The 27,917-nt window shown below is 47.5% G+C and overlaps 1 protein-coding gene across 1 annotated transcript in view; it reads left to right on the top strand.

The window, feature by feature from the left end:
• LOC113841723 (uncharacterized) overlaps window positions 1-12,197 on the top strand; it is a 51,176-nt gene extending 38,979 nt beyond the window's left edge. The window contains exons 34-43 of the mRNA XM_072031649.1: window positions 7,017-7,195; window positions 7,745-7,862; window positions 8,017-8,154; window positions 8,689-8,867; window positions 9,427-9,544; window positions 9,699-9,836; window positions 10,372-10,550; window positions 11,108-11,228; window positions 11,384-11,521; window positions 12,057-12,197. Of these exons, the coding sequence (XP_071887750.1) occupies window positions 7,017-7,195; window positions 7,745-7,862; window positions 8,017-8,154; window positions 8,689-8,867; window positions 9,427-9,544; window positions 9,699-9,836; window positions 10,372-10,550; window positions 11,108-11,228; window positions 11,384-11,521; window positions 12,057-12,197 (1,449 nt within the window). The remainder of the gene's footprint in view (window positions 1-7,016; window positions 7,196-7,744; window positions 7,863-8,016; window positions 8,155-8,688; window positions 8,868-9,426; window positions 9,545-9,698; window positions 9,837-10,371; window positions 10,551-11,107; window positions 11,229-11,383; window positions 11,522-12,056) is intronic.
• The last annotated feature ends 15,720 nt before the right edge of the window (window positions 12,198-27,917 follow it).

Here is a 27,917-nt window from a genome sequence, read left to right as displayed (position 1 = left end):
CCAGTACCAGGGACACTCGAGAAGAAGCTCCCACCTCTCCTCTTGGCGCTGCCCCCTTTGCAGTGTGAGAGCTGTCAGCAAGGGGTGTGAAGAGCGCCTTCCAAAGGGTGACCTGCCAAATAAAGAGGGCGGGTGCCTGCTGCCAGCTTATACTTCAGGACCCACAACACAAACCGATTTGCATCAAGCCCAGAAGAGATCCGCAGCCTTGGGGCATGGGTGTAAGGCTTCTGTAAGGCTAGGGTAAAGATGAGGTACCCTAGCAGGTCCATGAGTTGAAATAAAACTAGGAAACGAAGAGAGAGGCTTGAATTTTTTTGTTGGTTCTGGGAGCTTCTTCCTCTGTGTTAATTAGTCTGTAAATGTAATAGGAGCAACTGGCCAACAGGAAAAGGTGGTTTTTTTTTGCAATACCAGAAATTTAAATTGGGAAAATTGGGGAAGAAAAGGGACTCATAGGCACTCAAGGAAAAGGGCTAATTCACCAAACTGTAGTTACTCAAATATTGCACGCATTGAGAGGACCTAGGGAAATTGCCGTAGTACATGTCAGAGGACATCAAAAGGGGAACTGGTTTCCACATAAGAGGGAATAACCTAGCAGGTAAAGAAGCTAGGAAAGCAGCTCTTAGGAAGCATGACGTAGTTCTAACCCTACAGGAATAGGATAATGAAAAAGGGGCACGAGAAAAAGCATACAGAAGCACAAATAAAAACTATAAAGACAAGAGGGGCAGAACTGAAAGAAGGAAAATGGATTCTGCCTGATGGAAGAGAAATACTGCCAAAGGAACAAGCTAGGCGTGCACTTCTACAGTTATTACTACAAACGCATTAGGGAACAACAGCATTGAGTGATCAATTTCTAAAATTTTATGGGTGTGTAGGAATACATGAGATAGCCAAACAAACTGTCCAGGAGCAAAAAACAGGCAGTAGCAGGGAAAATTCTGATTAGCAAAAGAAAACAGTGTTAGCCATGAGGTGCTTTCACAGTGATGGCTAGCTCAGCTTTACCACACCGGTCTCTCACCCTACCCCTACTCAAAGGAAAGTGAGGAGAAAATGTGACAAAAAAGGGTTTAGATCAGGACAGTTTACAAAGGAATAAAGAAAGGGAAAAAATCAGAAAACAATAACACAAATAAAAGAAGCAGGTGATGCACAATGCAGCTGGTCACCACAAGCCAACTGATGCCCACCTGGTCCCTGAGCAACAGTGACCTCTCCTGCCAACCCCCCCAGCGTTATTGTCCCACATGACACCACATGCTATGGGACATCCCTTTGGCCAGTTGGGGTCAGCTGTCCTGGCCGTGTCCCCTCCCACCTCCCTGTGCACCCCCAGCCTTCTCAGGTTCACCAGGAGGAAATCATGCTTGATAAACTGCTTAAAATTATCTAATGAAAGGACTGGCTTGGAAGACAAGAAGAGGGTATTGCATATAGACAGGGGGACTGATGGCTGAAGTGCAGCCCTGCAGAAAGAGAGTTGAGTACTGAGCTGCACAAATGCTCTGCTGCTACCACACTGCTAGTAGTATTCAACAAGTGTGTAATTCAGAGCTTAACCCAGCCTCACGGAAGGAAGCGAAGTCCCAAATGTGTCCTCCTGAAAACTAACAGCCTAAACACAAGTGCAACGTCAGGGGAAATTCAGAGAAGATGGGACCGGTGTTGTGAAGGACAGGGCAAACTAGAACAAACACAGCATACGGTAGGATCAAAGAAGGAAAAGGTTGTTCATCCCTTGAGACATAAAAGTAAGATTTCAATGGGAAGAGAAAGTAAAACAGCACAGCACAAAATAAAAAACAGCGTTATTTATTATATACCCTGCATCTTCCCTTGGAACAGTCACAGCGAGGTCCCGACTCCCCTCCCATCTCATTTTCCCTCTAACCCTTGCTGATAAGATCAGCAGATTAAGGAGATGAACAACTCTTGTCATCTTTGCTTGCTGTCTCCCAAGTAAGAAACCTGCACGCAGGCAGAGAGAGGTCAGTGTCTCTCTCAGAAAAATAAATAAAGAAATAAATAAACAAATAGAATAAAAATAATTAAAAGAAAAAAAAAAAAAAAAGAAACAACAACAGAGCAAACAAACAAACGAACAATAAAGCAGCCACACTCAGTGGTATTCTACTGCAACAACATCATCTTTGTTTCTCACACTCCCCAGTCAGAAACCTGCACACAGGCAGAGACAGTCAAGTGTTTCTCTCAGAAATTAATAAATAAATTAATAAACAAAATAAAACATCCACACTCGGGCGTAAGGGACACCTGTGACAGAGAACTGGCACAGGGTGCCCAGAGAGGCTGTGGAGTCTCCCCCAACAGAGATCCTCAACAGCAGCCTGTGCATGCTCCTCGGCAACCTGCTGTAGGTGGCCCTGCTTGAGAGGATCCATGATTCCTCTCTGATCTATGGTTCCGTGATTCTCTTGATTTTGAAAGCAAAGAATTCACCTGAACATCAAAAGCAGCCTGAAGAAAACAGCCATGCTCTGGAAGAACACTTTGAAGGAGCATATGCAACTAAGCTGGGCCTGACTGGCAAGGAGCCTTACTGCAGCCTCCAGCTTGTTAGGACACGGTTTGCGCAGAGCCTGGCAAAACCAGGCTGGGGTCTTGTTTTGAGCAGTGAGCTGAACAAATTCTCTACAGGTACTGCAGTGATACCTATATTCAGCCTGAGCTCAAACCAGCCTCACTCACACAAGGGAGTGAAGTCCAAAATGTGTCCTCCTCACACCTGTAATTGCAATGGACGTGGGGGTGCTGGAAAGGTGGAGGCAGTATATCAAAGAAAACGGAGTAACAGGAGCATATGGTAACAAGCTGAGGTGAGAGATGGAGGCAGAGGTGTCTGCACCGCCCCGTCAGGGGCCTCACTCTGCACCCCTGCCCATGCTGAGGCAAGATGTGGGTGGCCTGTGAGGTGCCGACCCTTTGTGACACGTTCGATGATGTCGTGGGGCTCGGCTATAAATACCGGCCCTGCCGTGCCTGGCCACACTCCCCAGCAAGGCCTGGGAAGTGTTGGAGCTGCTCTCGCCAGCGCTATTCTGCTCCACAGGAGCTGCTCTGCCAGCAGCAGAAGGCGAGGGGAGCCTGTGGTAGAGAACGCTGGTTGGGAAGTGTTGAGGAAAAGGAGGAGGAGCCAAGGGAGTTTTGTAGCACGAAAAGCACGTCTTTACCAGCTTCTGTAAGGCTAGGGTAAAGATGAGGCACTACGTGCTGTTCAACCCCTTGAAGCCTGAGGACCTTTCATTAATTAAGGAGCTCACCAGGAAAGGTAAGGCCCTGGGGGGCCCTTGTGGGAGCGCTGTTGTCGCAAAGACGGACGTGAGCTGTGGAAAGCTTGGGGCTGGGGCTGCCGGGGGAAGGTCTTCTGAAGGGTCCTGGCATCTGCAAGGAGAGCCCTGAGTGCATCCAATGTGCTTCCCAAAGTGCATCTAACGCCTCCCCTCCCTCCCCAGGCCTGTCCTGGGCACAGTGTGGGCTTCTTGCAAGCTGGGCAAGGTTCAGGAGCTGTGCAGCAGCTTGCCCCAGCAGTGCGAGTGCTGGTTGAGGGCAAGGCAGAGCTTGATCGCACACCACTGTCACCTCTGTGGCGATGGGGGTTCAGACTTCATGGGCATTGCCAACTCACAGCATCTTGGCATCTGTCTTTCGCTTTCCAGAAATCGCCCAAGTGTGGAATAGTACGTGCAGATATATCAGAAGGCAGCTGTTGCAGAAGAAGGTGAGCCTTACATCCTGCCCCTGGCCCATCTTGCCCCTTTGGACCTGGGCCACACAGCACCATCTTCAGGGCCAGCAAGTCACCCAGCACCCTTCCAGCTCTGCCCAGCACTGCCATTGGTCCCTCTTCTTGCTTGCGTTTTCAGGCGGTGAATATTGGAATCGGGACATTTGCCGTTGTGTCAGCGAAGACCACTGGTGCGGATGGCAAGGCTATGGTTGTCCGGAAACCCATATTCAAGCCCTGCAGGTTCATGAAGATATTTTACAAGCTCAAGTGTGCTGAGAGCAGAATTCCTAGTAAGAAGATTTTTGCTTTGCTTTCCCTCTGCAGCCCTTGCCTTTTGCTCCATGCAGTCGTGCCTGTGCCACGGCAGAGCAAAGTCTCTTGCACCATGGAGAGGCTGAGTGTGGGTGCACATACAGCATCCCAGAACATGCCCCTGCCCTGGGAGTCAGCCCCGTCTCTGCAGCTCATCCCACCCTCTAGCAGGATGCTCGTAGCACGTGGCAAAGCTTCCCTTGGCCTTCTGTTCCCCATCTGCTCTGCTCTGGAGATGTGGCCAAAGCTGGCAAGGACCTTCCCCGTGGCACAGCATTGCGCGAGGGCTGGGCGCTGCACACACTTCGTCTGTGAGTTTGCTGAACTGAGTGAGGACTGACATTGTTCCTTCATGGTTGTTTTCTAGTCGAGACATTCATTGATCCGCTGGACATTGAGAAAATTGCCGCACACATCTACTTCCGACCACAAATAGTAGAGCAGTGCATCCACGAGACCCTGCTTCTCTACGCTGGTGGCCTCTTGGACAACCAGGATGTGGAATTCTTCTTCAAGGGCATTGGCATTCTTACTGTGCGAAGAAGAGTGGTCACCATGAACTATTACACTGATTTCCTGCTGGACGTGGATGACACACGCAATATGCGTGAAGCTCTTCTCACGGTGAGCGGATCATGTCTCCAGGGCAGCTTGCAGCTCTGGCAATGCTGTCAAAGCTCTCTCAAACTGCTTTCTCCTTGCCTGCCTCACCATTGCGTGAGACAGGCTGGAGGAGCTACACAAACTGTTGGTAGCACCTTGGCCTGTTTGTGTGAGGGGCTAATGACACCAAAGGACAAAGTGGGGCGAGGATTTTGGAGAGGTAGCCGTGTTCCTGAGCAGTGGGAACATTTGCTACCTTTGGGAGCAAGGAGCACATATCCTTGGCTTCTGCTGACGTGTGTCTGTCCTATTGCAGAACTCCAAGATGATGGATATGCTTGCCTTCAACGGCAAAAACAGATATACTCGCATCAGTGGAAATACGTTCCTCACACTACCAACGTGAGTGCCATCTCTTCTGCAACATCTGGCTGGCCAGGGGAGCGGGTGCCCAGCTCGTGCTTTGGGTGCAGCGTCTTCTTGATGCTTCTCTCCTGCCAGAGCGAGGCAGGACCAGCTCGTTCCTGGGAGGCCTTCCAGGTTGACCCCCTGCTCAGTCAGCACTTCTGGGCAGTGCAGATGAAGCGGCCAGTCTGCAGTTGAGGGTCCCTGAGAGCGGTGGGAGGGTGTGAGGGGACAGCGAGGAGGACTTGTGTTGGCTCTGGCAGTAAGGCATAAGAAGCATGGGAAGAAGCTGCTGGAGGCTGTGGGGCCCCTCAGCTCGCACAGGCCATTGTGTCCTCCAGAGGCTCGGCAGTAGCTCCCAAAGAGCCCTGCCAGCAGCTTCTTAGTGTGGGGCACCAAGGGAACATAGTGCCTTATTTGACAACTGCTGTCTTCCTGTTTCCAGGCTTATACTTCGGGACCCACGACGCAAAGCAGTTTGCATCAAGCCCAGAAGGGATCCGCAGCCTTGGGGCATGGGTGGCCGAAAATGTAATGTCCCAGTGGGCTCCTGGCAGGGGGTTGCATGTTCTCCTTTTGTCCTCGCAGGGCAGGAGAGCCAATGTTGATGTGTGGGGGATGCGAGAGAAGGCAGCTGTGTGGGATAAAATGCCCCAGGAGTGGTGGCTCCCAGCGGTGGCAATGAGTGTGGGTGGACATGGCTGAGCAGCTCTGCTGCTGCTGCCGCTCCCCTGCACAGACACAGAGGTGACATCGTGCTGTTCTCTTGCAGTGAGTGTGCTGGACCCGGTGGTGATGGCTCGGAGGAGGGTTTCTCAAGCCAAGAGGGCAGAGAAGAAAAGAAAGGAGGAGGCAGACAAGCAGCGTGAACAAGCCAGGTGAGCCTGCTGGAGAAGTGTTGTGGCGGAGTTAGGGGACTCGCTGTGCTCTTGCTGCTGGAGCTAAGATGTGAGCTGCGAGCCCGCCCTTTAGAAACTGCCTCCCATAAGCTAAACTTGCTGTGTCTTACTAGATTCCTGCCACCAATTCATGAGAGGTCTGAGGAGGAGCTGAAGAAACCAACACCTTCAGCTTATCAACGGTCATCCATAATCCCGGCTTGTTATAAGGACACTCCACCAATGGTACGCCATAGGCATTTGTCAGTCCCGTTTCACTTTGGGGGTTCCAGAGCAAGGCAGAAGCAGCAGCTGTTGCTGCCCACTGTCCCCATGCTCCTGCCTGTGCCCAGCCCCAGGAGACTAACGCTGCGTGCGGATGTGTTTCCCTTGCCTGCAGGGAGTGCGCTCTGTGCGCGCTCAGATAGAAGACGGGCATGAATACTGATGGTCCACAGGCTCAGAAAGATTGAAGCTGAAATGTGGGACCTATGCTGTGTATGCATATGGAGTAGGAGCAAGGAGCATGGCATGTTTTCAGAGAGCCTAGGAAAAAATGCCCCCAGCAGGCTTTTGCCCTGCTCCTTGGGAGGGAGGGGAGCAGTGCAGGTCTCCGGCACGGCAGCGTTGCAGTCCCCACCTGGCCAGGCAGGTGCCTGCTGTCTGCGCGCTCCCCTGCACGTTGCCATGCGGGAGGAGCTGTTGCAGTTAGCAAAGGGCAGAGCCAGCAGAGAGCTGGGCATGGGCACGAATCTGCCAAGGGTCTGTACCTCCCTGCGAGGGATGTGTGCCCGCTGTACCTGCACCCTGAAGACTAAAGTGAGCCTGTGCGAGGCACCTGCCTTCACAGAAGCACACATGCAAGCAGAAAAGGCAGGCCCTGCCCTGGGCTCAGGGAGCAAGGGCTGCAGCCTTGAAAGCACCGTCTGTTGGAAGGAGACCCCTTTGGAGAGGGTGGCCTGCTGCTGCTCAGAGCCATTTCCTGCAGGAGCGCACTGGGAGTAGCAGCCTCAGCTGCTTGCAGCAGTTCTCTAGGAGACTCTCTTCTGGTTTTGCAGAAATATTTCTGCCAAATACTCAAGTGCACACGAGTTCCTACCCACATCGTGAGAAAGGAGTATGATCAGATGCTGAAGCGGAGAATAAAGGACAAGTTGAAAGGCCAAATGCCTACGAGCCTGAAGGCACCAAAGGGGTGGCAGCAAGTGCCACAGCAACCGAGGACAGCACAGAAAAAGTAAGTGTGCACCGGTCCAGCTGAGACCCGGAAACAGCCCTGGAGGCCATGACCCGTGTTCTGGGGTTCCACGGCTTGTCGTCTTCCCCTTCCTCGTGACATGGGAAGGAGCTGGGTGCGATGGCAACCCAGGGATCTCTCTGAACCCCACAACCGAGGCATGACACAGGTCCCAAGGGGAAGGCTGTGGGTGCAAAGGGCCAAGGCAGCTGTGTCTGATGGTGTGCGTCTGCTTGGGTTGTAACAACACACCCCACAGCTAGGGGCCTGAGTGAGGCCTTGGGACATTTCTGTCCCTTCTTCCCCACACAAGTGGAGGAAGTCAGATGCTTTTGTGCCAGTGAGATGTTTCCCTGGGCTGCACTGAACGTGCTCATGCCAAAAGGCACTGGAAACACCAAAGGGACAGCTGTTGTCCTGGTGTGGTCGTGGTCTTCCTCCTCCAGAAGCACCTTGTGGTGCTGGAGATAAGGTGTGAGCTGCGAGCCCAGCTCTGAGTAAGTGCCTCCAAGTGTAGTCCCATATGCTAAGCCTGCTGTGTCTTTCTAGATTCCTGCCACCAATTTATGAGGAATCTGAGGAGGAGCTGAAGAAGCCAACACCTCCAGCTCATGCAAAGCCTAGGACACCTGAGCACGGGGCTTTTGCTCAGGACACTTCAACACCGGTACGCCATAGGCATTTCCCAGCCCCGCTTCCCCTTGGAGATTCCAGAGCAGGACAGAAGCAGCAGATGTGGCTGCCCACCGTCCCTGTGCTCCTGCCTGTGCCCAGCCCCAGGAAACTAACGCTGCGTGCGGATGTGTTTCCCTTGCCTGCAGGGAGCGCGCTCTGTACGCGCTAAGATAGAAGAAAGAAGGCTCCGCATACTGAAGGCCCATAAGATGAAAAATCTTGAGGCTGAAACATGGAACCAATATGATTCCACGCTTCAAAAGCTGATGATGGAGCACAAGCAGGTATGACATGCGTTCAGAGCCCCCAGGAAGAAAATGTCCCAGCAGGCATTTCCCCTGCTCCTTGGGAGGCAGGGGAGCAGTGCAGGTCACCGGCACGGCAGCGTTGCAGTCCCCACCTGGCCAGGCAGCTGCCTGCTGTCTGCGTGCTCCCCTGCACGTTGCCATGCGGGAGGAGCTGTTGCAAGAAGCAAAGGGCAGAGCCAGCAGAGAGCTGGGCGTGGGCACGGGTCTGCCAAGGGTCTGTACCTCCCTGCGAGGGATGAGTGCCTGCTGGACCTGCACCCTGAAGGCTAAAGTGAGCCTGTGCGAGGCACCTGCCTCAGCAGAAGCACACACGCAAGCAGAAAAAGCAGGCCCTGCCCTGGGCTCAGGGAGCAAGGGCTGCAGCCTTGAAAGTGCTGGCTGTTGGAAAGAGACCCCATTGGAGAGGGTAGCCCGCAGCTGCTCACAGCCAGTTCCTGCAGCAGTGCACTGGGAGAGGCAGCCTCGGCTGCTTCCTGCAGTTCTCTAGGAGACTCTCTTCTGGTTTTGCAGAAAAACTTTCACCAGCCGATGGAGCATGACCAACGTCCTTCATTCCAACTGAGAATGGAGTACAATGAGAAGCTGAAGGAGAGGATGAATCAGAATGACAAAGGCCAGAGCGGTGCGAGCCTGAAGGCACCAGAGGGGAGGCAGGAAGAGCCACAGCCCCTGAGGAGAGCACAGTCAGAGTAAGTGTGCACCGGTCCAGCTGAGGCTTGGGAACAGCCCTGGAGGCCCTGAGCCCCTGCACCATGTTCTGAGGTTTCCTGGGCTTGAAGTCCTCCCCTTCCTCTTGACACTGGAAGGAGATGGGTGCGATGCCACGCCCAGGGGCCTCTGGGCATCCCCAGGCCTTTCCACGACCCAGGTCCTGAGGGGAAGGCTGTGGCTGCAAAGGGCCAAGGGGGCCGTGTCTGATGGTGTGCGTCTGCGTGGGACATAGCAACACATCCCACAGCTAGGGGCCTGAGTGAGGCCTTGGGACATTTCTGTCCCTTCTTCCCCACACAAGTGGAGGAAGTCAGATGGTTTTGTGCCAGTGAGATGTTTCCCTTGGCTGCACTGAATGTGCTCATGCCAAAAGGCACTGGAAACACCAAAGGGACAGCTGTTGTCCTGGTGTGGTCGTGGTCTTCCTCCTGCAGAAGCACCTTGTGGTGCTGGAGCTAAGTTGTGAGCTGCGAGCCCAGCTCTGAGTAAGTGCCTCCAAGTGTAGTCCCATAAGCTAAGCCTGCTGTGTCTTTTCAGATTCCTGCCACCAATTCCTGGGAGGTCTGAGGAGGAGCTGAAGAAACCAACCCCTCCAGCTCATCCAAAGCCTAAGACCCCTGAGTGCCAGGATAATCCTCAGGACCCTCCAACATCGGTACGCCATAGGCATTTCCAAACCAGGTTTCCCCTTGGAGACTCCAGAGCAGGGCAGAAGCAGCAGATGTGGCGGCCCACCGTCCCTGTGCTCCTGCCTGTGCCCAGCCCCGGGAGACTAATGCTTCATGCGGTTGTGTTTCCCTTGCCTGCAGAGGTGGCGCTCTGTGCGTGCTCAGATGGAAGAAAGACGGTACAGAATACTCATGGCCCACAAGCGCACAGAGCTTGAAGATGAAATCGGTGGGGAATATGATGCAATCCTACGGAGTAGGAGCAGAGAGCGAAAACAGGTATGTCACGCATTCAGAGCCCCCAGGAAAGAAAAGCCCCAAGAAGGCAATTCCCCCACTCCTTGGGAGGGAGGGGAGCAGTGCAGGTCTCTGGCACGGCAGCGTTGCAGTCCCCACCTGGCCAGGCAGGTGCCTGCTGTCTGCGCGCTCCCCTGCACGTTGCCGTGCGGGAGGAGCTGTTGCAAGAAGCAAAGGGCAAAGCCAGCAGCGAGCGGGGCATGGGCACCGGTCTGCTGAGGGACCGTACCTCCCTGCAAGGGAGCAGTGTCCGTAGTATTTGTGCCCTGAAGACTAAAGTGAGCCTGTGCAAGGCACCTGCCTCAGCAGAAGCACACACGCAAGAAGAAAGAACAGGCCCTGCCCTGGGCTTAGGGAGCAAGGGCTGCAGCCTTGAAAGCACTGTCTGTTGGAAAGAGACCCCATTGGAGAGGGTAGCCCGCAGCTGCTCAGAGCCATTTCCTGCAGGACTACACTGGGAGGGTCAGCCTCAGCTCCTTGCAGCAGGTCTTTAGGAGACTCTCTTCTGGTTTTGCAGAACCCTGTCTACCACCTCCTGGAGGGTGACCAACGTCCTTCGAGCATTGTAAGAAGGGAGTATGACAAGAAGGTGAAGGACAGGATGAAAGAGAATGTCAAAGGCCAAAGCCCTGCAAGTAAGAAGGCACCAGATGCCTCGAAGGAAGAGACAAAGCCAACGAAGGCAACACAGACAGAGTAAGTGTGCACTGGTCCAGCTGAGACCTGGAAACAGCCCTGGAGGCCCTGAGCCCCTGAGCCGTGTTCTGGGGTTCCACGGCTTGTCGTCTTCCCCTTCCTCATGACACGGGAAGGAGCTGGGTGTGATGCCAACCCAGGGACCTCTCTGCACCCCATCACTGAGGCATGACACAGGTCCCGAGGGGAAGGCTGTGGGTGCAAAGGGCCAAGGGGGCCGTGTCTGATGGTGTGCGTCTGCACGGGTTGTAACAACACATCCCACAGCTAGGGGCCCGAGTGAGGCCTTGGGGCAATTCTGTCCCTTCTTCCCCACACAAGTGGAGGAAGTCAGATGCTTTTGTGCCAGTGAGATGTTTCCCTGGGCTGCACTGAACGTGCTCATGCCAAAAGGCACTGGAAACACCAAAGGGACAGCTGTTGTCCTGGTGTGGTCGTGGTCTTCCTCCTGCAGAAACACCTCGTGGTGCTGGAGCTAAGTTGTGAGCTGCGAGCCCAGCTCTGAGTAAGTGCCTCCAAGTGTACTCCCATAAACTAAGCCTGCTGTGTCTTTCTAGATTCCTGCCACCAATTCCTGGGAGGTCTGAGGAGGAGCTGAAGAAGCCAAAACCTCCAGCTTACCCACAGACTAAACCCCGTGAGCACCTGTCTTTTGCTGCTCAGAAAACAGCAACATCGGTACGCCATAGGCATTTCCCAGCCCCGTTTCCCCTTGGAGATTCCAGAGCAGGGCAGAAGCAGCAGCTCTGGCTGCCCACCTGTCGCTGTGCTCCTGCCTGTGCCCAAGCTCCGGAGACTAATGCTGCATGCGATTGTGTTTTCCTTACCTGCAGGGAGTGCACTATATGCGTGTTCTAACAGAGGAAAAACGGGAACAAGCGCTGATGGCCCACAGGCTCAAAACACGACAAGCTGAAGCGTGGAAAGAATATGATTCCAAGACGCAGAAGCTGCTCTTTGAACGAAGAAAGGTATGACATGGATTCCGAGCCCCGAGGAAAAAAAAAACGCAAGCAGGCACTTCGCTCTCTCCTTGGGAGGGAGGGGAGCAGTGCAGGTCTCCGGCACGGCAGCACTGCAGTCCCCACCTGGCCAGGCAGCTGCCTGCTGTCTGCCCGCTCCCCTGCACGTTACCATGCAGGAGGAGCTGTTGCAGTGAGCAAAGGGCAAAGCCAGCAGCGAGCTGGGCATGGGCACGGGTCTGCCGAGGGACTGTACCTCCCTGCGAGGGATGAGTGCCCGCTGGACCTGCACTCTGAAGACTAAAGTGAGGCTGTGCGAGGCACCTGCCTTCACAGAAGCACACATGCAAGCAGAAAAGGCAGGCCCTGCCCTGGGCTCAGGGAGCAAGGGCTGCAGCCTTGAAAGTGCTGGCTGTTGGAAAGAGACCCCATTGGAGAGGGTAGCCCACAGCTGCTCAGAGGGAGTTCCTGCAGCAGTGCACTGGGAGGGGCAGCCTCAGCTCCTTGCAGCAGTTCTTTAGGAGACTCTCTTCTGGTTTTGCAGAACCCCATCAACTCCTTGCAGATGTGTGACCGACGTCCTTCCTTCCACATGAGAAAAGAATACGATGAGAAGCTGAAGGAGAGGATGATGCCTGTCAGTGGCCAAATAAAGAGTGCTGGTGCGGGCTGCCAGCTGGACTGACCACACTGCTCCCTGCATGGCCTTTTTTTTTGCACAAAGGAGGAGAGGAGAAGCCCTGCAACTCCCGGTACTGCTCCCATGGTTGCGAGCCACCTCTCCCGGTGGAGGGCAGCCCGTGCAGGGGGGCCTCAGGCCCTGCGGCAGAGGGCTTCTCACAGTGTTGACGAGGACTATCTGCCACCAGGGACTTGCTGCTTTGCAACAATGGCCGGGAATGACAAGCAGGCTTCTGTCTCTGGGACACCTTCCTTGCCATCCGTTCTACCATTTGTGGGCCCACAGACCCATTCTCCTGCTTTGGGGATTCCTTTGGGGTTTTCTCCACATGCCCTCTCAGCACTTTAGACCTTCACTAGAAGTACTCTGCTTTTCCAGGTTCAATGTGCAAAAAAAGAAAAGGTGGTTTTTTAGCCGAGGCACTATTTGCTCCGCTGGACTTTGAGCAGATTGCCTCAGACATCCACTTCAATATTGATCGAATTGGGCCTTTTCTTGAGATACGCTGTCCCCACTTAATCCCCCCAAAAATCAACAAGTTTATAGTCCACTGAATATATATATTCCTCTTGCATAGTTGTGGCTATTAGGTCATCTACATACTGTGCCTTTGCCTGGGAGTGAGCTCCAAGCCTCAAGCTCCTTTGCTAGCTGATTACCAAACATCGTCAGGCTATTTTAAGCCCTTGAGGTAACCCTGTCCAAGACAACTGAATCTTTCTGCCATTTTATGGATTTTCTCACACAAAGGCAAATACTTTTTGACAAAAGAAGGCATCTTTCAAGTCCAACATGGTAAATCACACATGGTCAGTTTTGAATTTGGGGTAGATGTGCTCCAGGATTTCACTAGGCACCAGAGTACTTTTGGTACCTGTATTAACTTAAAAATTGGATTAGCTGAGTCACAGAATCACAGAACTGGAGGGGTTGGAAGGGACCTCGAAAGATCATCGGGTCCAACCCTTCCACCAAAGCAGGCTGCCCAGGTAGGCGTCCAGACGGGCCTCGAATATCTCCAGAGAAGGAGACTCCACAACCTCCCTGGGCAGCCTGTCCCAGTGCTCCGTCACCCTCCCCGTGAAGAGGTTCTTTGGCATGTTGGTGCGGAACTTCCTGTGCTCTATCTTGTGGCCATTACTCCTTGTCCTGTCTCCACAAACCACTGAAAAGAGGTTGGCCAAATCCCTCTGTCTCCCACACCTCAGCTATTTCTACGCATTGATGAGATCCCCTCTCAGTCTTCTTTTCTCCAGGCTGAACAGACCTAGGTCTCTCTGCCTTTCCTCATAGGGAAGATAAGATAAGCTGCGTCTCTTTTACTTGGAGCTCCTTGGGCAAAACTTTATGCATGCTCCTGATTGTTTTGACAAATCTCTTCCCAACAAGGATTTAGCTGATCCTGGCAAATACAAAAATTGATGCGTGTAATACACAATAAATGTTTTTTTATTGTCTTTTGTATTATAAAAACAAGGAGTTTTGTTTGAGGACCGGGAGTTGCGAAAACTCCCTGCTGAAGTAAGGAGCTGTATAATGCTTGGCTAGACACTATGAAAATTCTTTTGCTTAATGTAACAAAAAAGAGAACCCCCTCCCCTTCTCTCCTTCTACATCTCAGTTGCCTCTTTTGTTCAAAGACCCTGCTGCAAAGCTCACATAACGATCTCCTGATAAGTTGCTAAACTAGTGTATCAACATCCTGCCTTCCTGTCTCACGCTGGGCCAACATGACCAAATAAAAAAAGAAGTTGAACAACGCTGAGGAAGACTGCAGCCTTCATCTCCACGACCACCAGAGGGACAGAAACGACCCCCTAGCAACAGTGCGCGCAGTCGCAGAATATACCAGGATGTGCTGCGTAATCCTGGAATTACCAAGATATAAAAAGGGACCCTGGTGGGGGTGAGGTGCGCGCCGTTGGTGGAGCCGAGACTCCCCGGCCGCCCAGCGCTGTTTTGCTTGCTGTTGCTTACTCAATAAATTCCTTTCTATTATTAATGCAATGCTCTCTGAAAATTAATTAAGGGGGCAACTTATAACAGTAAGGGCTGCAGCCTTTGTTATAAGTTAGACCACACAATTTTCTGGTCTATTGAAATTCTTTTATTAACCAAGTAAGCAGACACAAGCTAAATAGCGCTGGGCGGCTGGGGAGTCTCCGCTCCGCAACAGCATGCAACTTCCCTTTCCAGGGTTGCTGTTTTATAGCAGTCGAGTTCCAGCTTATGTTCGTCACAATGTGAGCTTCAGGTCTTTGTTTCCTGGAGCGATCTCCCACTTCTCGTCACATATGGGTCCTTTAACACAGCTGGCATGTGTCCATCCTTTCTCCGCAGTCCGGACGACTGTTTCTGTGGTAAGCAAAACAACATAGGGGCCTTCCCCATCGTGGTGTTAAAGCAGTCTCTTTCCAAGTCTTAATTAGAATTGAGGGTGATCAAGTGGCAATTCCAAGTCATAGGGCACACCATATAGCATTTCAAAAGGAGAAATTCCTACATCAGTTCTGGTCTGTGTCCATATGTTTAACAGTGCAAGGGGTAAGCATTTTACCCAAGAAGTCTTAGTTTCCAGCACAAGTTTTGTTAGTTGTTTCTTAATTTCACCATTCATTCGCTCTACCTTTCCAGAAGAGGAGGGGTGCCAGGGGCTGTGAAAATCCCACTCAATCTCTAAGGCCTGCTTTAATCCTTGCAGTAAAGCTTTACACCCATTCAGTCACGTGGTCAATTAGGACAGACAAGTAACTCAGTAAAGTCTACCTGTATACTTTGGAAAGGTCAAAGCCCTGGCTCCCGTCCCCCTCTAGATAGGTTACAGAAGACCTTTTTATTTACCCTTTGACATCTAGTAGTACATCCTCTACATGTGTGCTTCCCTAAAGTATATATTCCTACATAGACATGCTTTCTTAGAACAACATCACACATTGCTTGCACCTCCCAATGACTCTTCTGATGTAAAACAGTTAATATTTGCCTCATTATCACTTTATTCAGTATTTCTCTCCCATCAGGGAGTACCGATTTTCCTTAAAATGATTCACATATTTGTAACATTAATACCTCCTTGGGAGGTTGTAATTGCTCCAAAATCTTTTTTAGAATTTACCCAAATAGATAGGTGTGTGAGGAATGTTTTAACAAATATGCATATGGAGTGGTTCACACCTTTGGAAAGATTTGGGAGGAAAGAGGTTTAATTAATACGCAAGGGAAAAATCTTATACATCAAGAATTAATAAGGAAAATTTTAAAAGCATTAAGGGAACCTAAAGAAATAGCAGTAGTACATGTAAGAGGGCACCAGAAAGGATTGGAATATCACACTAGGGGAAATAATCTAGCAGATAAAGAAGCTCAAGAAGCAGCTTTAAGAATTCAGGCTGCTAAAATCAATATAGTACAGGAAGAAGAAAGACAGGAAGAAGAAAAAGAAGAAGAAGAAAAGAGGTTCACTCCTGAAGAACGAACAAAACTGGAGAAAATAGGTGCTAAATTAGAACGAGGAAAATGGACATTGCCAGACGGACGAGAGATGTTACCGAAGGCTTATGCAAGACAAATATTGGAACGTTTGCATACACAAACACACTGGGGTACAAGAGCACTAAGTAATCATTTACTTAAACAATTTGGTTGTATAGGGGTTTTTGAAATAGCAAAGCAAGTCACACAAGGTTGTTTAACTTGTCAGAAAATAAATAAGAAAATATTCCGACAGGCGGCAGCGGGAGGAAGAAAAACAGCATATCGGCCTTTTGAGAGAGTACAAGTTGATTTTACCGAACTACCTAAAGTAGGGAGGATCAAGTATTTGTTGGTAATTGTGGATCATTTAACACAATGGGTAGAAGCTTATCCTGTGGCACGAGCTACAGCACAAGTGGTGACAAAAATTTTATTGGAACACCTGATACCTAGATATGGGATAATCCAGTACATTGATTCTGACCAAGGCACACACTTTACTTCTAAAATAATAAAATTATTATGTCAATCATTAGGTATTCAGTGGGAATATCATACTCCGTGGCACCCACAAAGCTCAGGGAAAGTAGAGAGAATGAATCAAACAATAAAACAGCAATTGGCTAAATTAATGGTTGAGACACAAATGCCTTGGACTCGATGTTTACCATTGGCACTTTTAAACATAAGAACTAAATCACATAGTGAGACTGGATTATCACCATATGAAATGTTATATGGTATGCCTTATTCACAGGGAATGCCTCTGGGAGACAATGTAGTTGAAGATCGTAGTATCCAGAAATATATAATTACTATTGGGAAAAGGTTGCAAGAACTAAGAGAAATTGGAATACTGGTTCAAACACCACCTTTAGGATTTGCTATCCATAAAATACAACCAGGGGACGAGGTTTTAATAAAAACTTGGAAAGAAGAATCTTTACAGCCCCGGTGGGAGGGACCGTACCTTGTTTTACTTACCACCGAAACAGCTGTGAGAACAGCAGAAAGGGGTTGGACCCATGCATCCAGAGTAAAAGGACCAATAAATACCAAAACTTGGAGGGTTGAGTCCGCTCCTGGGGAACTGAAATTAAAACTAAAAAGAACTAATATTCCGGAAATAGGGCATGCTTTACATGAAACACCAGAAGAAGGGGACAAGCAAGCCCGCAATGAAGAAAGGTGAGAAGGCAAGACCGGGGCAGGACTCTCCACTGCGGTGTGTATAGTCTACCGAGGGAGGCAACCCCTATGGGTATTGACTGCCGAGTGTGAGGGCCTCCACCGACTTCTCCCGCACTGAAATCAAGCTGTCCCAGAGAAAGAAACAAATGAGCAAACGGAAAATGTATGTATATAGTAAGAATTTTTTTTTTTTTTTTTTTTTTTAACCTATTGTAATTAGTTTTCCAGGAGCTGAATCACCCTCGAAAGCCGAACAGTGACACGAGTTTAAACAGATTCTGGAGGTGGATCCAACCCCAAGGCATTTCTCACACCTTTACGATACTCTCTGGACGACGCAGAAGGATGTTATACTTCCTGGTACTATTCTTACAAGGGCAACTGAGCCATGGAAATAATTTTTTCATTTTGGGGGAGGAAGTGGCTAAGGCTTTTAATCTTAGCAATTGCTGGGTTTGTGGAGGACCAGGAGAAGCTGAAAGTTGGCCTTGGGTAGCTGGCCCAGTCGAACCTAAGTGGTGGGTTAGTAATTTGAGTGAGGTTCATGATGGAACACAGTTCTGGAAAGAGGAGGAGGACCCGTGGCAATTGCATTCATCAAGAAAAGGTATATATTGTTTAAACCGAACAGGAACAGTAAAAGTAGGAGAAAGCATTTGTAAATGGACTCTGTCCCCTGGATATGAATGTACTGATCCTGAATGTGGACCTATAAACTGTACAGCAAGTAAAGGGAAATGGAATACCACACATGTCCAGCTAAAAAATGGGACTTGGCTGAGATGCTCATCTAAGGAATTTTTTGGGCCTGGGTGTAAAGCCATGGCAAGAGCACAATCAAAAGGACAATTTGACGTTCAAATTTTGAGTTGTCAGCGTGATAACACCACCAGTGAACAGCATGTGGTAAAAGTCTACCGCTGGAGGTGGCAAAATGAGAATGGGACACAAGTTTCTTTTAAACATTTCTGGTCAGCTCGTAATATGACAAATCGTGAAGGAGAAATTAGTTGTAATTGTGAGTGGGAATCTAGTGCGGGGGCTTGGAAGTGTATGTATACAAGCATTAATGAGGCAAACATTGTAACGGGGCCTCTTGGTAATGAGAACACCTTGTATTTTCATGCCCCAAGGAATAAAAAGGAGTGGGACGGTCCTTTTCCAAATGGGGTGTGGGCTTTAAGAGGACATTATTGGATATGTGGCAAACGGGCCTACAAAAGGCTACCAAAAGATTTGTCAGGAGTATGCTACGTGGGATACATAAGACCTTTATTCTTTTTATTATCTCAAATACAAGGGAATCACTTGGGAATAAAATTATATGATGATATTGATATTGATAGGGAGAAACGATACATTGATACCTCTTTAGCCGGAGGTAGTGCTCAAAAATGGAGAGAAAACGAATGGCCTCCTGAAAGAATCATACAGTATTATGGACCAGCTACATGGAATCCAAATGAGGTAATATCTGGAGCTCGAGAACCTATTTATAATTTGAATCGCATAATTAGGTTACAAGCAGTTCTCGAATTAATAACTAATCAAACAGCAACAGCTCTGGATCTCTTAGCTGACCAATCTACCCAGATGAGGAATGCTATTTTCCAACATAGAATGGTCTTAGACTATTTACTAGCAGAAGAAGGGGGTGTGTGTGGTAAACTAAATTATTCTAATTGTTGCTTACGAATTGACGATAATGGGAAAGTAGTTAAAAAGATAACCAAGGAAATTAGAAAATTAGCCCACGTCCCAACACAAACCTGGAAGGATATGGAATGGGATTTATTTTCATGGCTGCCTGGTGGACCATGGGTTAGAAGAATGTTATTTTTTTTTGTTATGTGGTGTAATGACGTTATTATTTGTACCTTGTATGATACCTTGTTTTACATTATTAATACGCCGGGTGATAAATAGTACATTGGTAATAACTTCAGTAAGAAAGGAAGGGAATATGTCAATTATGATGCTTAAGGATTGGACCCTCCAAGAACAAACTGATGAAATCCAATTATTAATAACAGAAGAGACACGAATTGGGGATATTAAAAAGAAGATAAGGGATTGTGAGGAATGTTTTAACAATTCCAATTCGTGTCCATAAATTCGTGTCCATAAAAAAATAAGTCTGTAATAATGTAATAATTCTGTTTGAATCCTGTCTGCCTCTGGGCCCTGCACTGGCGGTTTAATTCTTGAACCACAGATGCAGTGTGCCCCAGTCTCCCCCTCATTCCAGTCAGTTTATCACGTCTTCAGAAAACACTCCTTAAATTTATGAACCTGTTTGCTTTTGTTATTCCTGACTTCTAGTTCTAACAGTTACAGTTTTTCTTTTCTAAGGGGGCAATTTATAACAAATTTGGTGCTGTGACTCGGATGAAGGCAATCTGATTGAAAGACCTTCGGAGGGGGCGCCCCGCTGATTTCAGCGGCCTTCGCTAGGACTACTTTCATTCAAATCCTTCACCCACGAACCCTAAATTCGGCAGCAAGCAAATAAAGCCGGCAACCCCTAGTAATCTTTGTGCACGAAGACCGAACGAAGACTCAGGAATGAGTAAGTATAGGCCGGTGATCCGTTCGGTTGGGGTTGGGTATCCTGGAGCGTAGCGTTGTGAGACGTCCAATTGCAGACGAAGCAAGTGCGGACCCCTCGGTAGTGCAGTTCCCACATCCCGCGAGGGACTGGGCCACGAAAAGGGGGAAGCGATTTGTGTGTGTGTGTGTGTGTGAAGGCGCTCCAGAAGATGGGACAGAAGAAGAGTAAGCCTTCTGGTCCCATGGGCGGGGTAACGTCTGATGTTAGGTTACCCCAGGATTAATGATTAATAATTGGGAGGATTCCCCTTTTAGGCGGGGAAGGAATAAAGTAAAAATGATACATTATTGTGTTGAAGTTTGGGGTGGTAAACAGATTTGAGGAGACCACCTTTACTGGCCCATATTTGGGTCCTTTGAAGATTGGGTTTGCCAGGCCCTAAATATTTATGTAAACTCAAAGGCACCTTTTAATTTGGAAGAAAGTGAATATACACATTTGTGGATCAGCTCGAAAACTCGAGCCAATTTATATCCTCTAAAAGAGAAAGGAGGGGATGGGAGGCATGAGAAAAACTGAGAATTAGAGATCCCAGCCCCACTGCCTCCCTATATTTCACCACCACCATCTGCAGCCCCTCTGACTCCCGGGCTTCCTAATCCGCAACCCCAGGGAGACTCTGATAGCGACTCTGACTCTAGTGCTCGGGGACCAGTGACTAGGAATATGTGGCTGTCCACATTAACTCCGGGGACGTCCAAGATTTTAAGAAAGACAGGAGGAGGGTAAGCGAGCTTTAATGGCAACTGGCATAATGTTTCCAACTGCTGAGGAATAATTCTAACTGGAATAATAACTGTACATTGCATATTGTATATATAAAAGCCCGGGCATTTTTGTTAAAGTGTTCTTTTATACATATGTTAATATGTGAATATGTAAATATAAGAACTGCCATTGAGGTGTATGTCTAAGGGAACAAAATTTGCCCAGGCATATTATCGGCTCATCAGGTTTAAGTGTCCTCAGTGTAATTGTCTACAGGCGGTTAATTTACAGTGGTCTGATTTTACTTGTGTATCTATATATTGTGGATTTTGGAGGGATTGGGATTGACTAGTAAAGAGCTTCTAGGAAAACGGTGGAATATTAACCACTGTAGATTACAATAGGAAAAGTTTAAAGCCAAGAAATCCCAAGGAAAAGCCCCCTAGGATGTATACTAACACATTGGAGGGATATAGTGGGGTGAGTGGGTACAGAGAGTAAAAGAACCCTTATCAAATATTGTAATCAGTGGTGGCCACTTTATAAACTAGAGGATGGAGCGGAGTGGCCCCTAAATGGAAGTATTAATTATAACACCATATTACAGTCAATGTTGTTTTTGTGGAAAGAAGGAAAACAGGATGAAATGTTGTATATTGATGTTGTTTCAGCATCTTGGAGGGAAAAGGTACGGAATTAAGTTGGCCCCTGACTGAGCCTGACTTCTAGTTCTAACAGTTACAGTTTTTCTTTTCTGTCTTCTTCGAGATTGATTTAACACTGCTATAGATGTTATGTAGATGACTGTGAATAGCTGGGAAAGAATGTTTTAATTGCTCGTGAGTCGCCAACCTGTTTGGGAGTTTCAGAACAACTGATAATAACCGGTGACTGCTGGTGACTGTTATGGGATCCTTGGTATCTGGCCAGGGGGGCCAAGAGATTAAGAGGAAGAGAAAAGAAGCTGAAGGACGGTTGGGAGACAAGACCTGCGGAGAGTGTACAGAGAGTGTTCCATAAACTTGGGATAGTGCCAAGTAAGTACAAAGGGTGAGAGGAAGACTATGAGCCTTCAGCATGAAAGACCCCTAGAGACCCCCAGAGGAGACTGATGCGCATGCTCCAGTAGGAGGAACCGGACCCCGGAAGCTAATTTTAATAATCTCTTTTTTTAGAAGTAGTAATGAATATGTATTAGTCTAGGTGCATAAAAATCAGCTGCTTGATGTAACTGGTGTGCGTCCTGGTGGAGCGGAGACTCCCGGTGCACCCAGCGCTGTTTGCTTACCTCTATTCCTTTATATTACTTTAATAAATCCTATTTTTCATTTAATCCTAAATTGAATCCTGAGCCATTTATAACAGGTGGCCCTGTAAACCCCCGAGGTAAAATTGTCCACCTATATTGTTGCTTCCGCCCCCATTTCAGGGTCTTTCCAGTCAGAGGTGAATATACATGTATGTTTGTTCTCAGGGCCAGAGAGCACTCCGTTAATAACACTGTTATTCCAGTCTAACAATTTACTAGTTGAATGCTCAATTTAATCACCAAATCCCTTCCCAACAAGTTAGTCCCTGCCTTGGATACATACAATAATTGCCCAGTGATCATTTTATCCCCTAGTCTCAGCTTGGTATCCCCCAAAAGTGGCACTGTTATCCCAGTCCCTTCTACCCCCATCACATTTAGGGTTTCATTACTTAATTTAATTCCTGATACTTTACAAGTCAGTAATGACTTAGCTGCCCCAGTGTATTGGGTTTGATGGCAAGGTTTGGGGGGGGTGTGACAGGTGTGGGGGTGGGAAACTGCAGTGGCAGCCCCCATGAAAAAAAAAAAAAAAAACAAAAAAAACAAAACAAAACAGAAACCTCCCCGTGGTAGATAAGGGACAATTTCATCTGGCCCTAAAGGGGCCCACTGCTGCCCAGAGCCAAGCCATAGCAACACAGTCCATGCCTCTGTGAGAGCACATCCACAAAAACAAACAAACAAAGAAACAAACAAAAACCTGCTGCTCAACAGCAGTTGGGAGAGTGAGAACCCCCACCCCCCTCCTCCCCTCCCCCCCGCAGACACCAAAGTCAGTGCAGAAGGAGGGGGAGGAGGCGCTCCAGGCTCTGGAGCCGAAGCCCCCCTGCGGCCGCTGGAGAGGCCCCTGGTGGAGCAAGCTGTTCCCCCCTCCCCGTTGCTTGGGAAACTGAACAAACACCACAGCAAATATGCAAATATACCAAAACTTCTAGACTGTTACTTAGATAATGCCTACATCACCTTTCCCTGCTCATTCAACTTCGAATACCTTTAACACTTTCAGCAAACCTTTTAACACTTCCTTTATCTTTCTCTAGCCTTTACTTTTCTAATGCCGACATCAAAGGCTCAGTCAGGGGCCAACTTAATTCCGTACCTTTTCCCTCCAAGATGCTGAAACAACATCAATATACAACATTTCATCCTGTTTTCCTTCTTTCCACAAAAACAACATTGACTGTAATATGGTGTTATAATTAATACTTCCATTTAGGGGCCACTCCGCTCCATCCTCTAGTTTATAAAGTGGCCACCACTGATTACAATATTTGATAAGGGTTCTTTTACTCTCTGTACCCACTCACCCCACTATATCCCTCCAATGTGTTAGTATACATCCTAGGGGGCTTTTCCTTGGGATTTCTTGGCTTTAAACTTTTCCTATTGTAATCTACAGTGGTTAATATTCCACCGTTTTCCTAGAAGCTCTTTACTAGTCAATCCCAATCCCTCCAAAATCCACAATATATAGATACACAAGTAAAATCAGACCACTGTAAATTAACCGCCTGTAGACAATTACACTGAGGACACTTAAACCTGATGAGCCGATAATATGCCTGGGCAAATTTTGTTCCCTTAGACATACACCTCAATGGCAGTTCTTATATTTACATATTCACATATTAACATATGTATAAAAGAACACTTTAACAAAAATGCCCGGGCTTTTATATATACAATATGCAATGTACAGTTATTATTCCAGTTAGAATTATTCCTCAGCAGTTGGAAACATTATGCCAGTTGCCATTAAAGCTCGCTTACCCTCCTCCTGTCTTTCTTAAAATCTTGGACGTCCCCGGAGTTAATGTGGACAGCCACATATTCCTAGTCACTGGTCCCCGAGCACTAGAGTCAGAGTCGCTATCAGAGTCTCCCTGGGGTTGCGGATTAGGAAGCCCGGGAGTCAGAGGGGCTGCAGATGGTGGTGGTGAAATATAGGGAGGCAGTGGGGCTGGGATCTCTAATTCTCAGTTTTTCTCATGCCTCCCATCCCCTCCTTTCTCTTTTAGAGGATATAAATTGGCTCGAGTTTTCGAGCTGATCCACAAATGTGTATATTCACTTTCTTCCAAATTAAAAGGTGCCTTTGAGTTTACATAAATATTTAGGGCCTGGCAAACCCAATCTTCAAAGGACCCAAATATGGGCCAGTAAAGGTGGTCTCCTCAAATCTGTTTACCACCCCAAACTTCAACACAATAATGTATCATTTTTACTTTATTCCTTCCCCGCCTAAAAGGGGAATCCTCCCAATTATTAATCATTAATCCTGGGGTAACCTAACATCAGACGTTACCCCGCCCATGGGACCAGAAGGCTTACTCTTCTTCTGTCCCATCTTCTGGAGCGCCTTCACACACACACACACACACAAATCGCTTCCCCCTTTTCGTGGCCCAGTCCCTCGCGGGATGTGGGAACTGCACTACCGAGGGGTCCGCACTTGCTTCGTCTGCAATTGGACGTCTCACAACGCTACGCTCCAGGATACCCAACCCCAACCGAACGGATCACCGGCCTATACTTACTCATTCCTGAGTCTTCGTTCGGTCTTCGTGCACAAAGATTACTAGGGGTTGCCGGCTTTATTTGCTTGCTGCCGAATTTAGGGTTCGTGGGTGAAGGATTTGAATGAAAGTAGTCCTAGCGAAGGCCGCTGAAATCAGCGGGGCGCCCCCTCCGAAGGTCTTTCAATCAGATTGCCTTCATCCGAGTCACAGCACCAAATTTGTTATAAATTGCCCCCTTAGAAAAGAAAAACTGTAACTGTTAGAACTAGAAGTCAGGAATAACAAAAGCAAACAGGTTCATAAATTTAAGGAGTGTTTTCTGAAGACGTGATAAACTGACTGGAATGAGGGGGAGACTGGGGCACACTGCATCTGTGGTTCAAGAATTAAACCGCCAGTGCAGGGCCCAGAGGCAGACAGGATTCAAACAGAATTATTACATTATTACAGACTTATTTTTTTATGGACACGAATTTATGGACACGAATTGGAATTGTTAAAACATTCCTCACAATCCCTTATCTTCTTTTTAATATCCCCAATTCGTGTCTCTTCTGTTATTAATAATTGGATTTCATCAGTTTGTTCTTGGAGGGTCCAATCCTTAAGCATCATAATTGACATATTCCCTTCCTTTCTTACTGAAGTTATTACCAATGTACTATTTATCACCCGGCGTATTAATAATGTAAAACAAGGTATCATACAAGGTACAAATAATAACGTCATTACACCACATAACAAAAAAAAATAACATTCTTCTAACCCATGGTCCACCAGGCAGCCATGAAAATAAATCCCATTCCATATCCTTCCAGGTTTGTGTTGGGACGTGGGCTAATTTTCTAATTTCCTTGGTTATCTTTTTAACTACTTTCCCATTATCGTCAATTCGTAAGCAACAATTAGAATAATTTAGTTTACCACACACACCCCCTTCTTCTGCTAGTAAATAGTCTAAGACCATTCTATGTTGGAAAATAGCATTCCTCATCTGGGTAGATTGGTCAGCTAAGAGATCCAGAGCTGTTGCTGTTTGATTAGTTATTAATTCGAGAACTGCTTGTAACCTAATTATGCGATTCAAATTATAAATAGGTTCTCGAGCTCCAGATATTACCTCATTTGGATTCCATGTAGCTGGTCCATAATACTGTATGATTCTTTCAGGAGGCCATTCGTTTTCTCTCCATTTTTGAGCACTACCTCCGGCTAAAGAGGTATCAATGTATCGTTTCTCCCTATCAATATCAATATCATCATATAATTTTATTCCCAAGTGATTCCCTTGTATTTGAGATAATAAAAAGAATAAAGGTCTTATGTATCCCACGTAGCATACTCCTGACAAATCTTTTGGTAGCCTTTTGTAGGCCCGTTTGCCACATATCCAATAATGTCCTCTTAAAGCCCACACCCCATTTGGAAAAGGACCGTCCCACTCCTTTTTATTCCTTGGGGCATGAAAATACAAGGTGTTCTCATTACCAAGAGGCCCCGTTACAATGTTTGCCTCATTAATGCTTGTATACATACACTTCCAAGCCCCCGCACTAGATTCCCACTCACAATTACAACTAATTTCTCCTTCACGATTTGTCATATTACGAGCTGACCAGAAATGTTTAAAAGAAACTTGTGTCCCATTCTCATTTTGCCACCTCCAGCGGTAGACTTTTACCACATGCTGTTCACTGGTGGTGTTATCACGCTGACAACTCAAAATTTGAACGTCAAATTGTCCTTTTGATTGTGCTCTTGCCATGGCTTTACACCCAGGCCCAAAAAATTCCTTAGATGAGCATCTCAGCCAAGTCCCATTTTTTAGCTGGACATGTGTGGTATTCCATTTCCCTTTACTTGCTGTACAGTTTATAGGTCCACATTCAGGATCAGTACATTCATATCCAGGGGACAGAGTCCATTTACAAATGCTTTCTCCTACTTTTACTGTTCCTGTTCGGTTTAAACAATATATACCTTTTCTTGATGAATGCAATTGCCACGGGTCCTCCTCCTCTTTCCAGAACTGTGTTCCATCATGAACCTCACTCAAATTACTAACCCACCACTTAGGTTCGACTGGGCCAGCTACCCAAGGCCAACTTTCAGCTTCTCCTGGTCCTCCACAAACCCAGCAATTGCTAAGATTAAAAGCCTTAGCCACTTCCTCCCCCAAAATGAAAAAATTATTTCCATGGCTCAGTTGCCCTTGTAAGAATAGTACCAGGAAGTATAACATCCTTCTGCGTCGTCCAGAGAGTATCGTAAAGGTGTGAGAAATGCCTTGGGGTTGGATCCACCTCCAGAATCTGTTTAAACTCGTGTCACTGTTCGGCTTTCGAGGGTGATTCAGCTCCTGGAAAACTAATTACAATAGGTTAAAAAAAAAAAAAAAAAAAAAAATTCTTACTATATACATACATTTTCCGTTTGCTCATTTGTTTCTTTCTCTGGGACAGCTTGATTTCAGTGCGGGAGAAGTCGGTGGAGGCCCTCACACTCGGCAGTCAATACCCATAGGGGTTGCCTCCCTCGGTAGACTATACACACCGCAGTGGAGAGTCCTGCCCCGGTCTTGCCTTCTCACCTTTCTTCATTGCGGGCTTGCTTGTCCCCTTCTTCTGGTGTTTCATGTAAAGCATGCCCTATTTCCGGAATATTAGTTCTTTTTAGTTTTAATTTCAGTTCCCCAGGAGCGGACTCAACCCTCCAAGTTTTGGTATTTATTGGTCCTTTTACTCTGGATGCATGGGTCCAACCCCTTTCTGCTGTTCTCACAGCTGTTTCGGTGGTAAGTAAAACAAGGTACGGTCCCTCCCACCGGGGCTGTAAAGATTCTTCTTTCCAAGTTTTTATTAAAACCTCGTCCCCTGGTTGTATTTTATGGATAGCAAATCCTAAAGGTGGTGTTTGAACCAGTATTCCAATTTCTCTTAGTTCTTGCAACCTTTTCCCAATAGTAATTATATATTTCTGGATACTACGATCTTCAACTACATTGTCTCCCAGAGGCATTCCCTGTGAATAAGGCATACCATATAACATTTCATATGGTGATAATCCAGTCTCACTATGTGATTTAGTTCTTATGTTTAAAAGTGCCAATGGTAAACATCGAGTCCAAGGCATTTGTGTCTCAACCATTAATTTAGCCAATTGCTGTTTTATTGTTTGATTCATTCTCTCTACTTTCCCTGAGCTTTGTGGGTGCCACGGAGTATGATATTCCCACTGAATACCTAATGATTGACATAATAATTTTATTATTTTAGAAGTAAAGTGTGTGCCTTGGTCAGAATCAATGTACTGGATTATCCCATATCTAGGTATCAGGTGTTCCAATAAAATTTTTGTCACCACTTGTGCTGTAGCTCGTGCCACAGGATAAGCTTCTACCCATTGTGTTAAATGATCCACAATTACCAACAAATACTTGATCCTCCCTACTTTAGGTAGTTCGGTAAAATCAACTTGTACTCTCTCAAAAGGCCGATATGCTGTTTTTCTTCCTCCCGCTGCCGCCTGTCGGAATATTTTCTTATTTATTTTCTGACAAGTTAAACAACCTTGTGTGACTTGCTTTGCTATTTCAAAAACCCCTATACAACCAAATTGTTTAAGTAAATGATTACTTAGTGCTCTTGTACCCCAGTGTGTTTGTGTATGCAAACGTTCCAATATTTGTCTTGCATAAGCCTTCGGTAACATCTCTCGTCCGTCTGGCAATGTCCATTTTCCTCGTTCTAATTTAGCACCTATTTTCTCCAGTTTTGTTCGTTCTTCAGGAGTGAACCTCTTTTCTTCTTCTTCTTTTTCTTCTTCCTGTCTTTCTTCTTCCTGTACTATATTGATTTTAGCAGCCTGAATTCTTAAAGCTGCTTCTTGAGCTTCTTTATCTGCTAGAT

The sequence above is a fragment of the Anas platyrhynchos genome, chromosome Z (assembly GCF_047663525.1).
Source record: "Anas platyrhynchos isolate ZD024472 breed Pekin duck chromosome Z, IASCAAS_PekinDuck_T2T, whole genome shotgun sequence".
Lineage (NCBI taxonomy): Eukaryota > Metazoa > Chordata > Aves > Anseriformes > Anatidae > Anas > Anas platyrhynchos.
The sequence above is the reverse complement of the archived record's forward strand: the minus strand, read 5'-3'. Positions and strand labels throughout refer to the sequence as shown.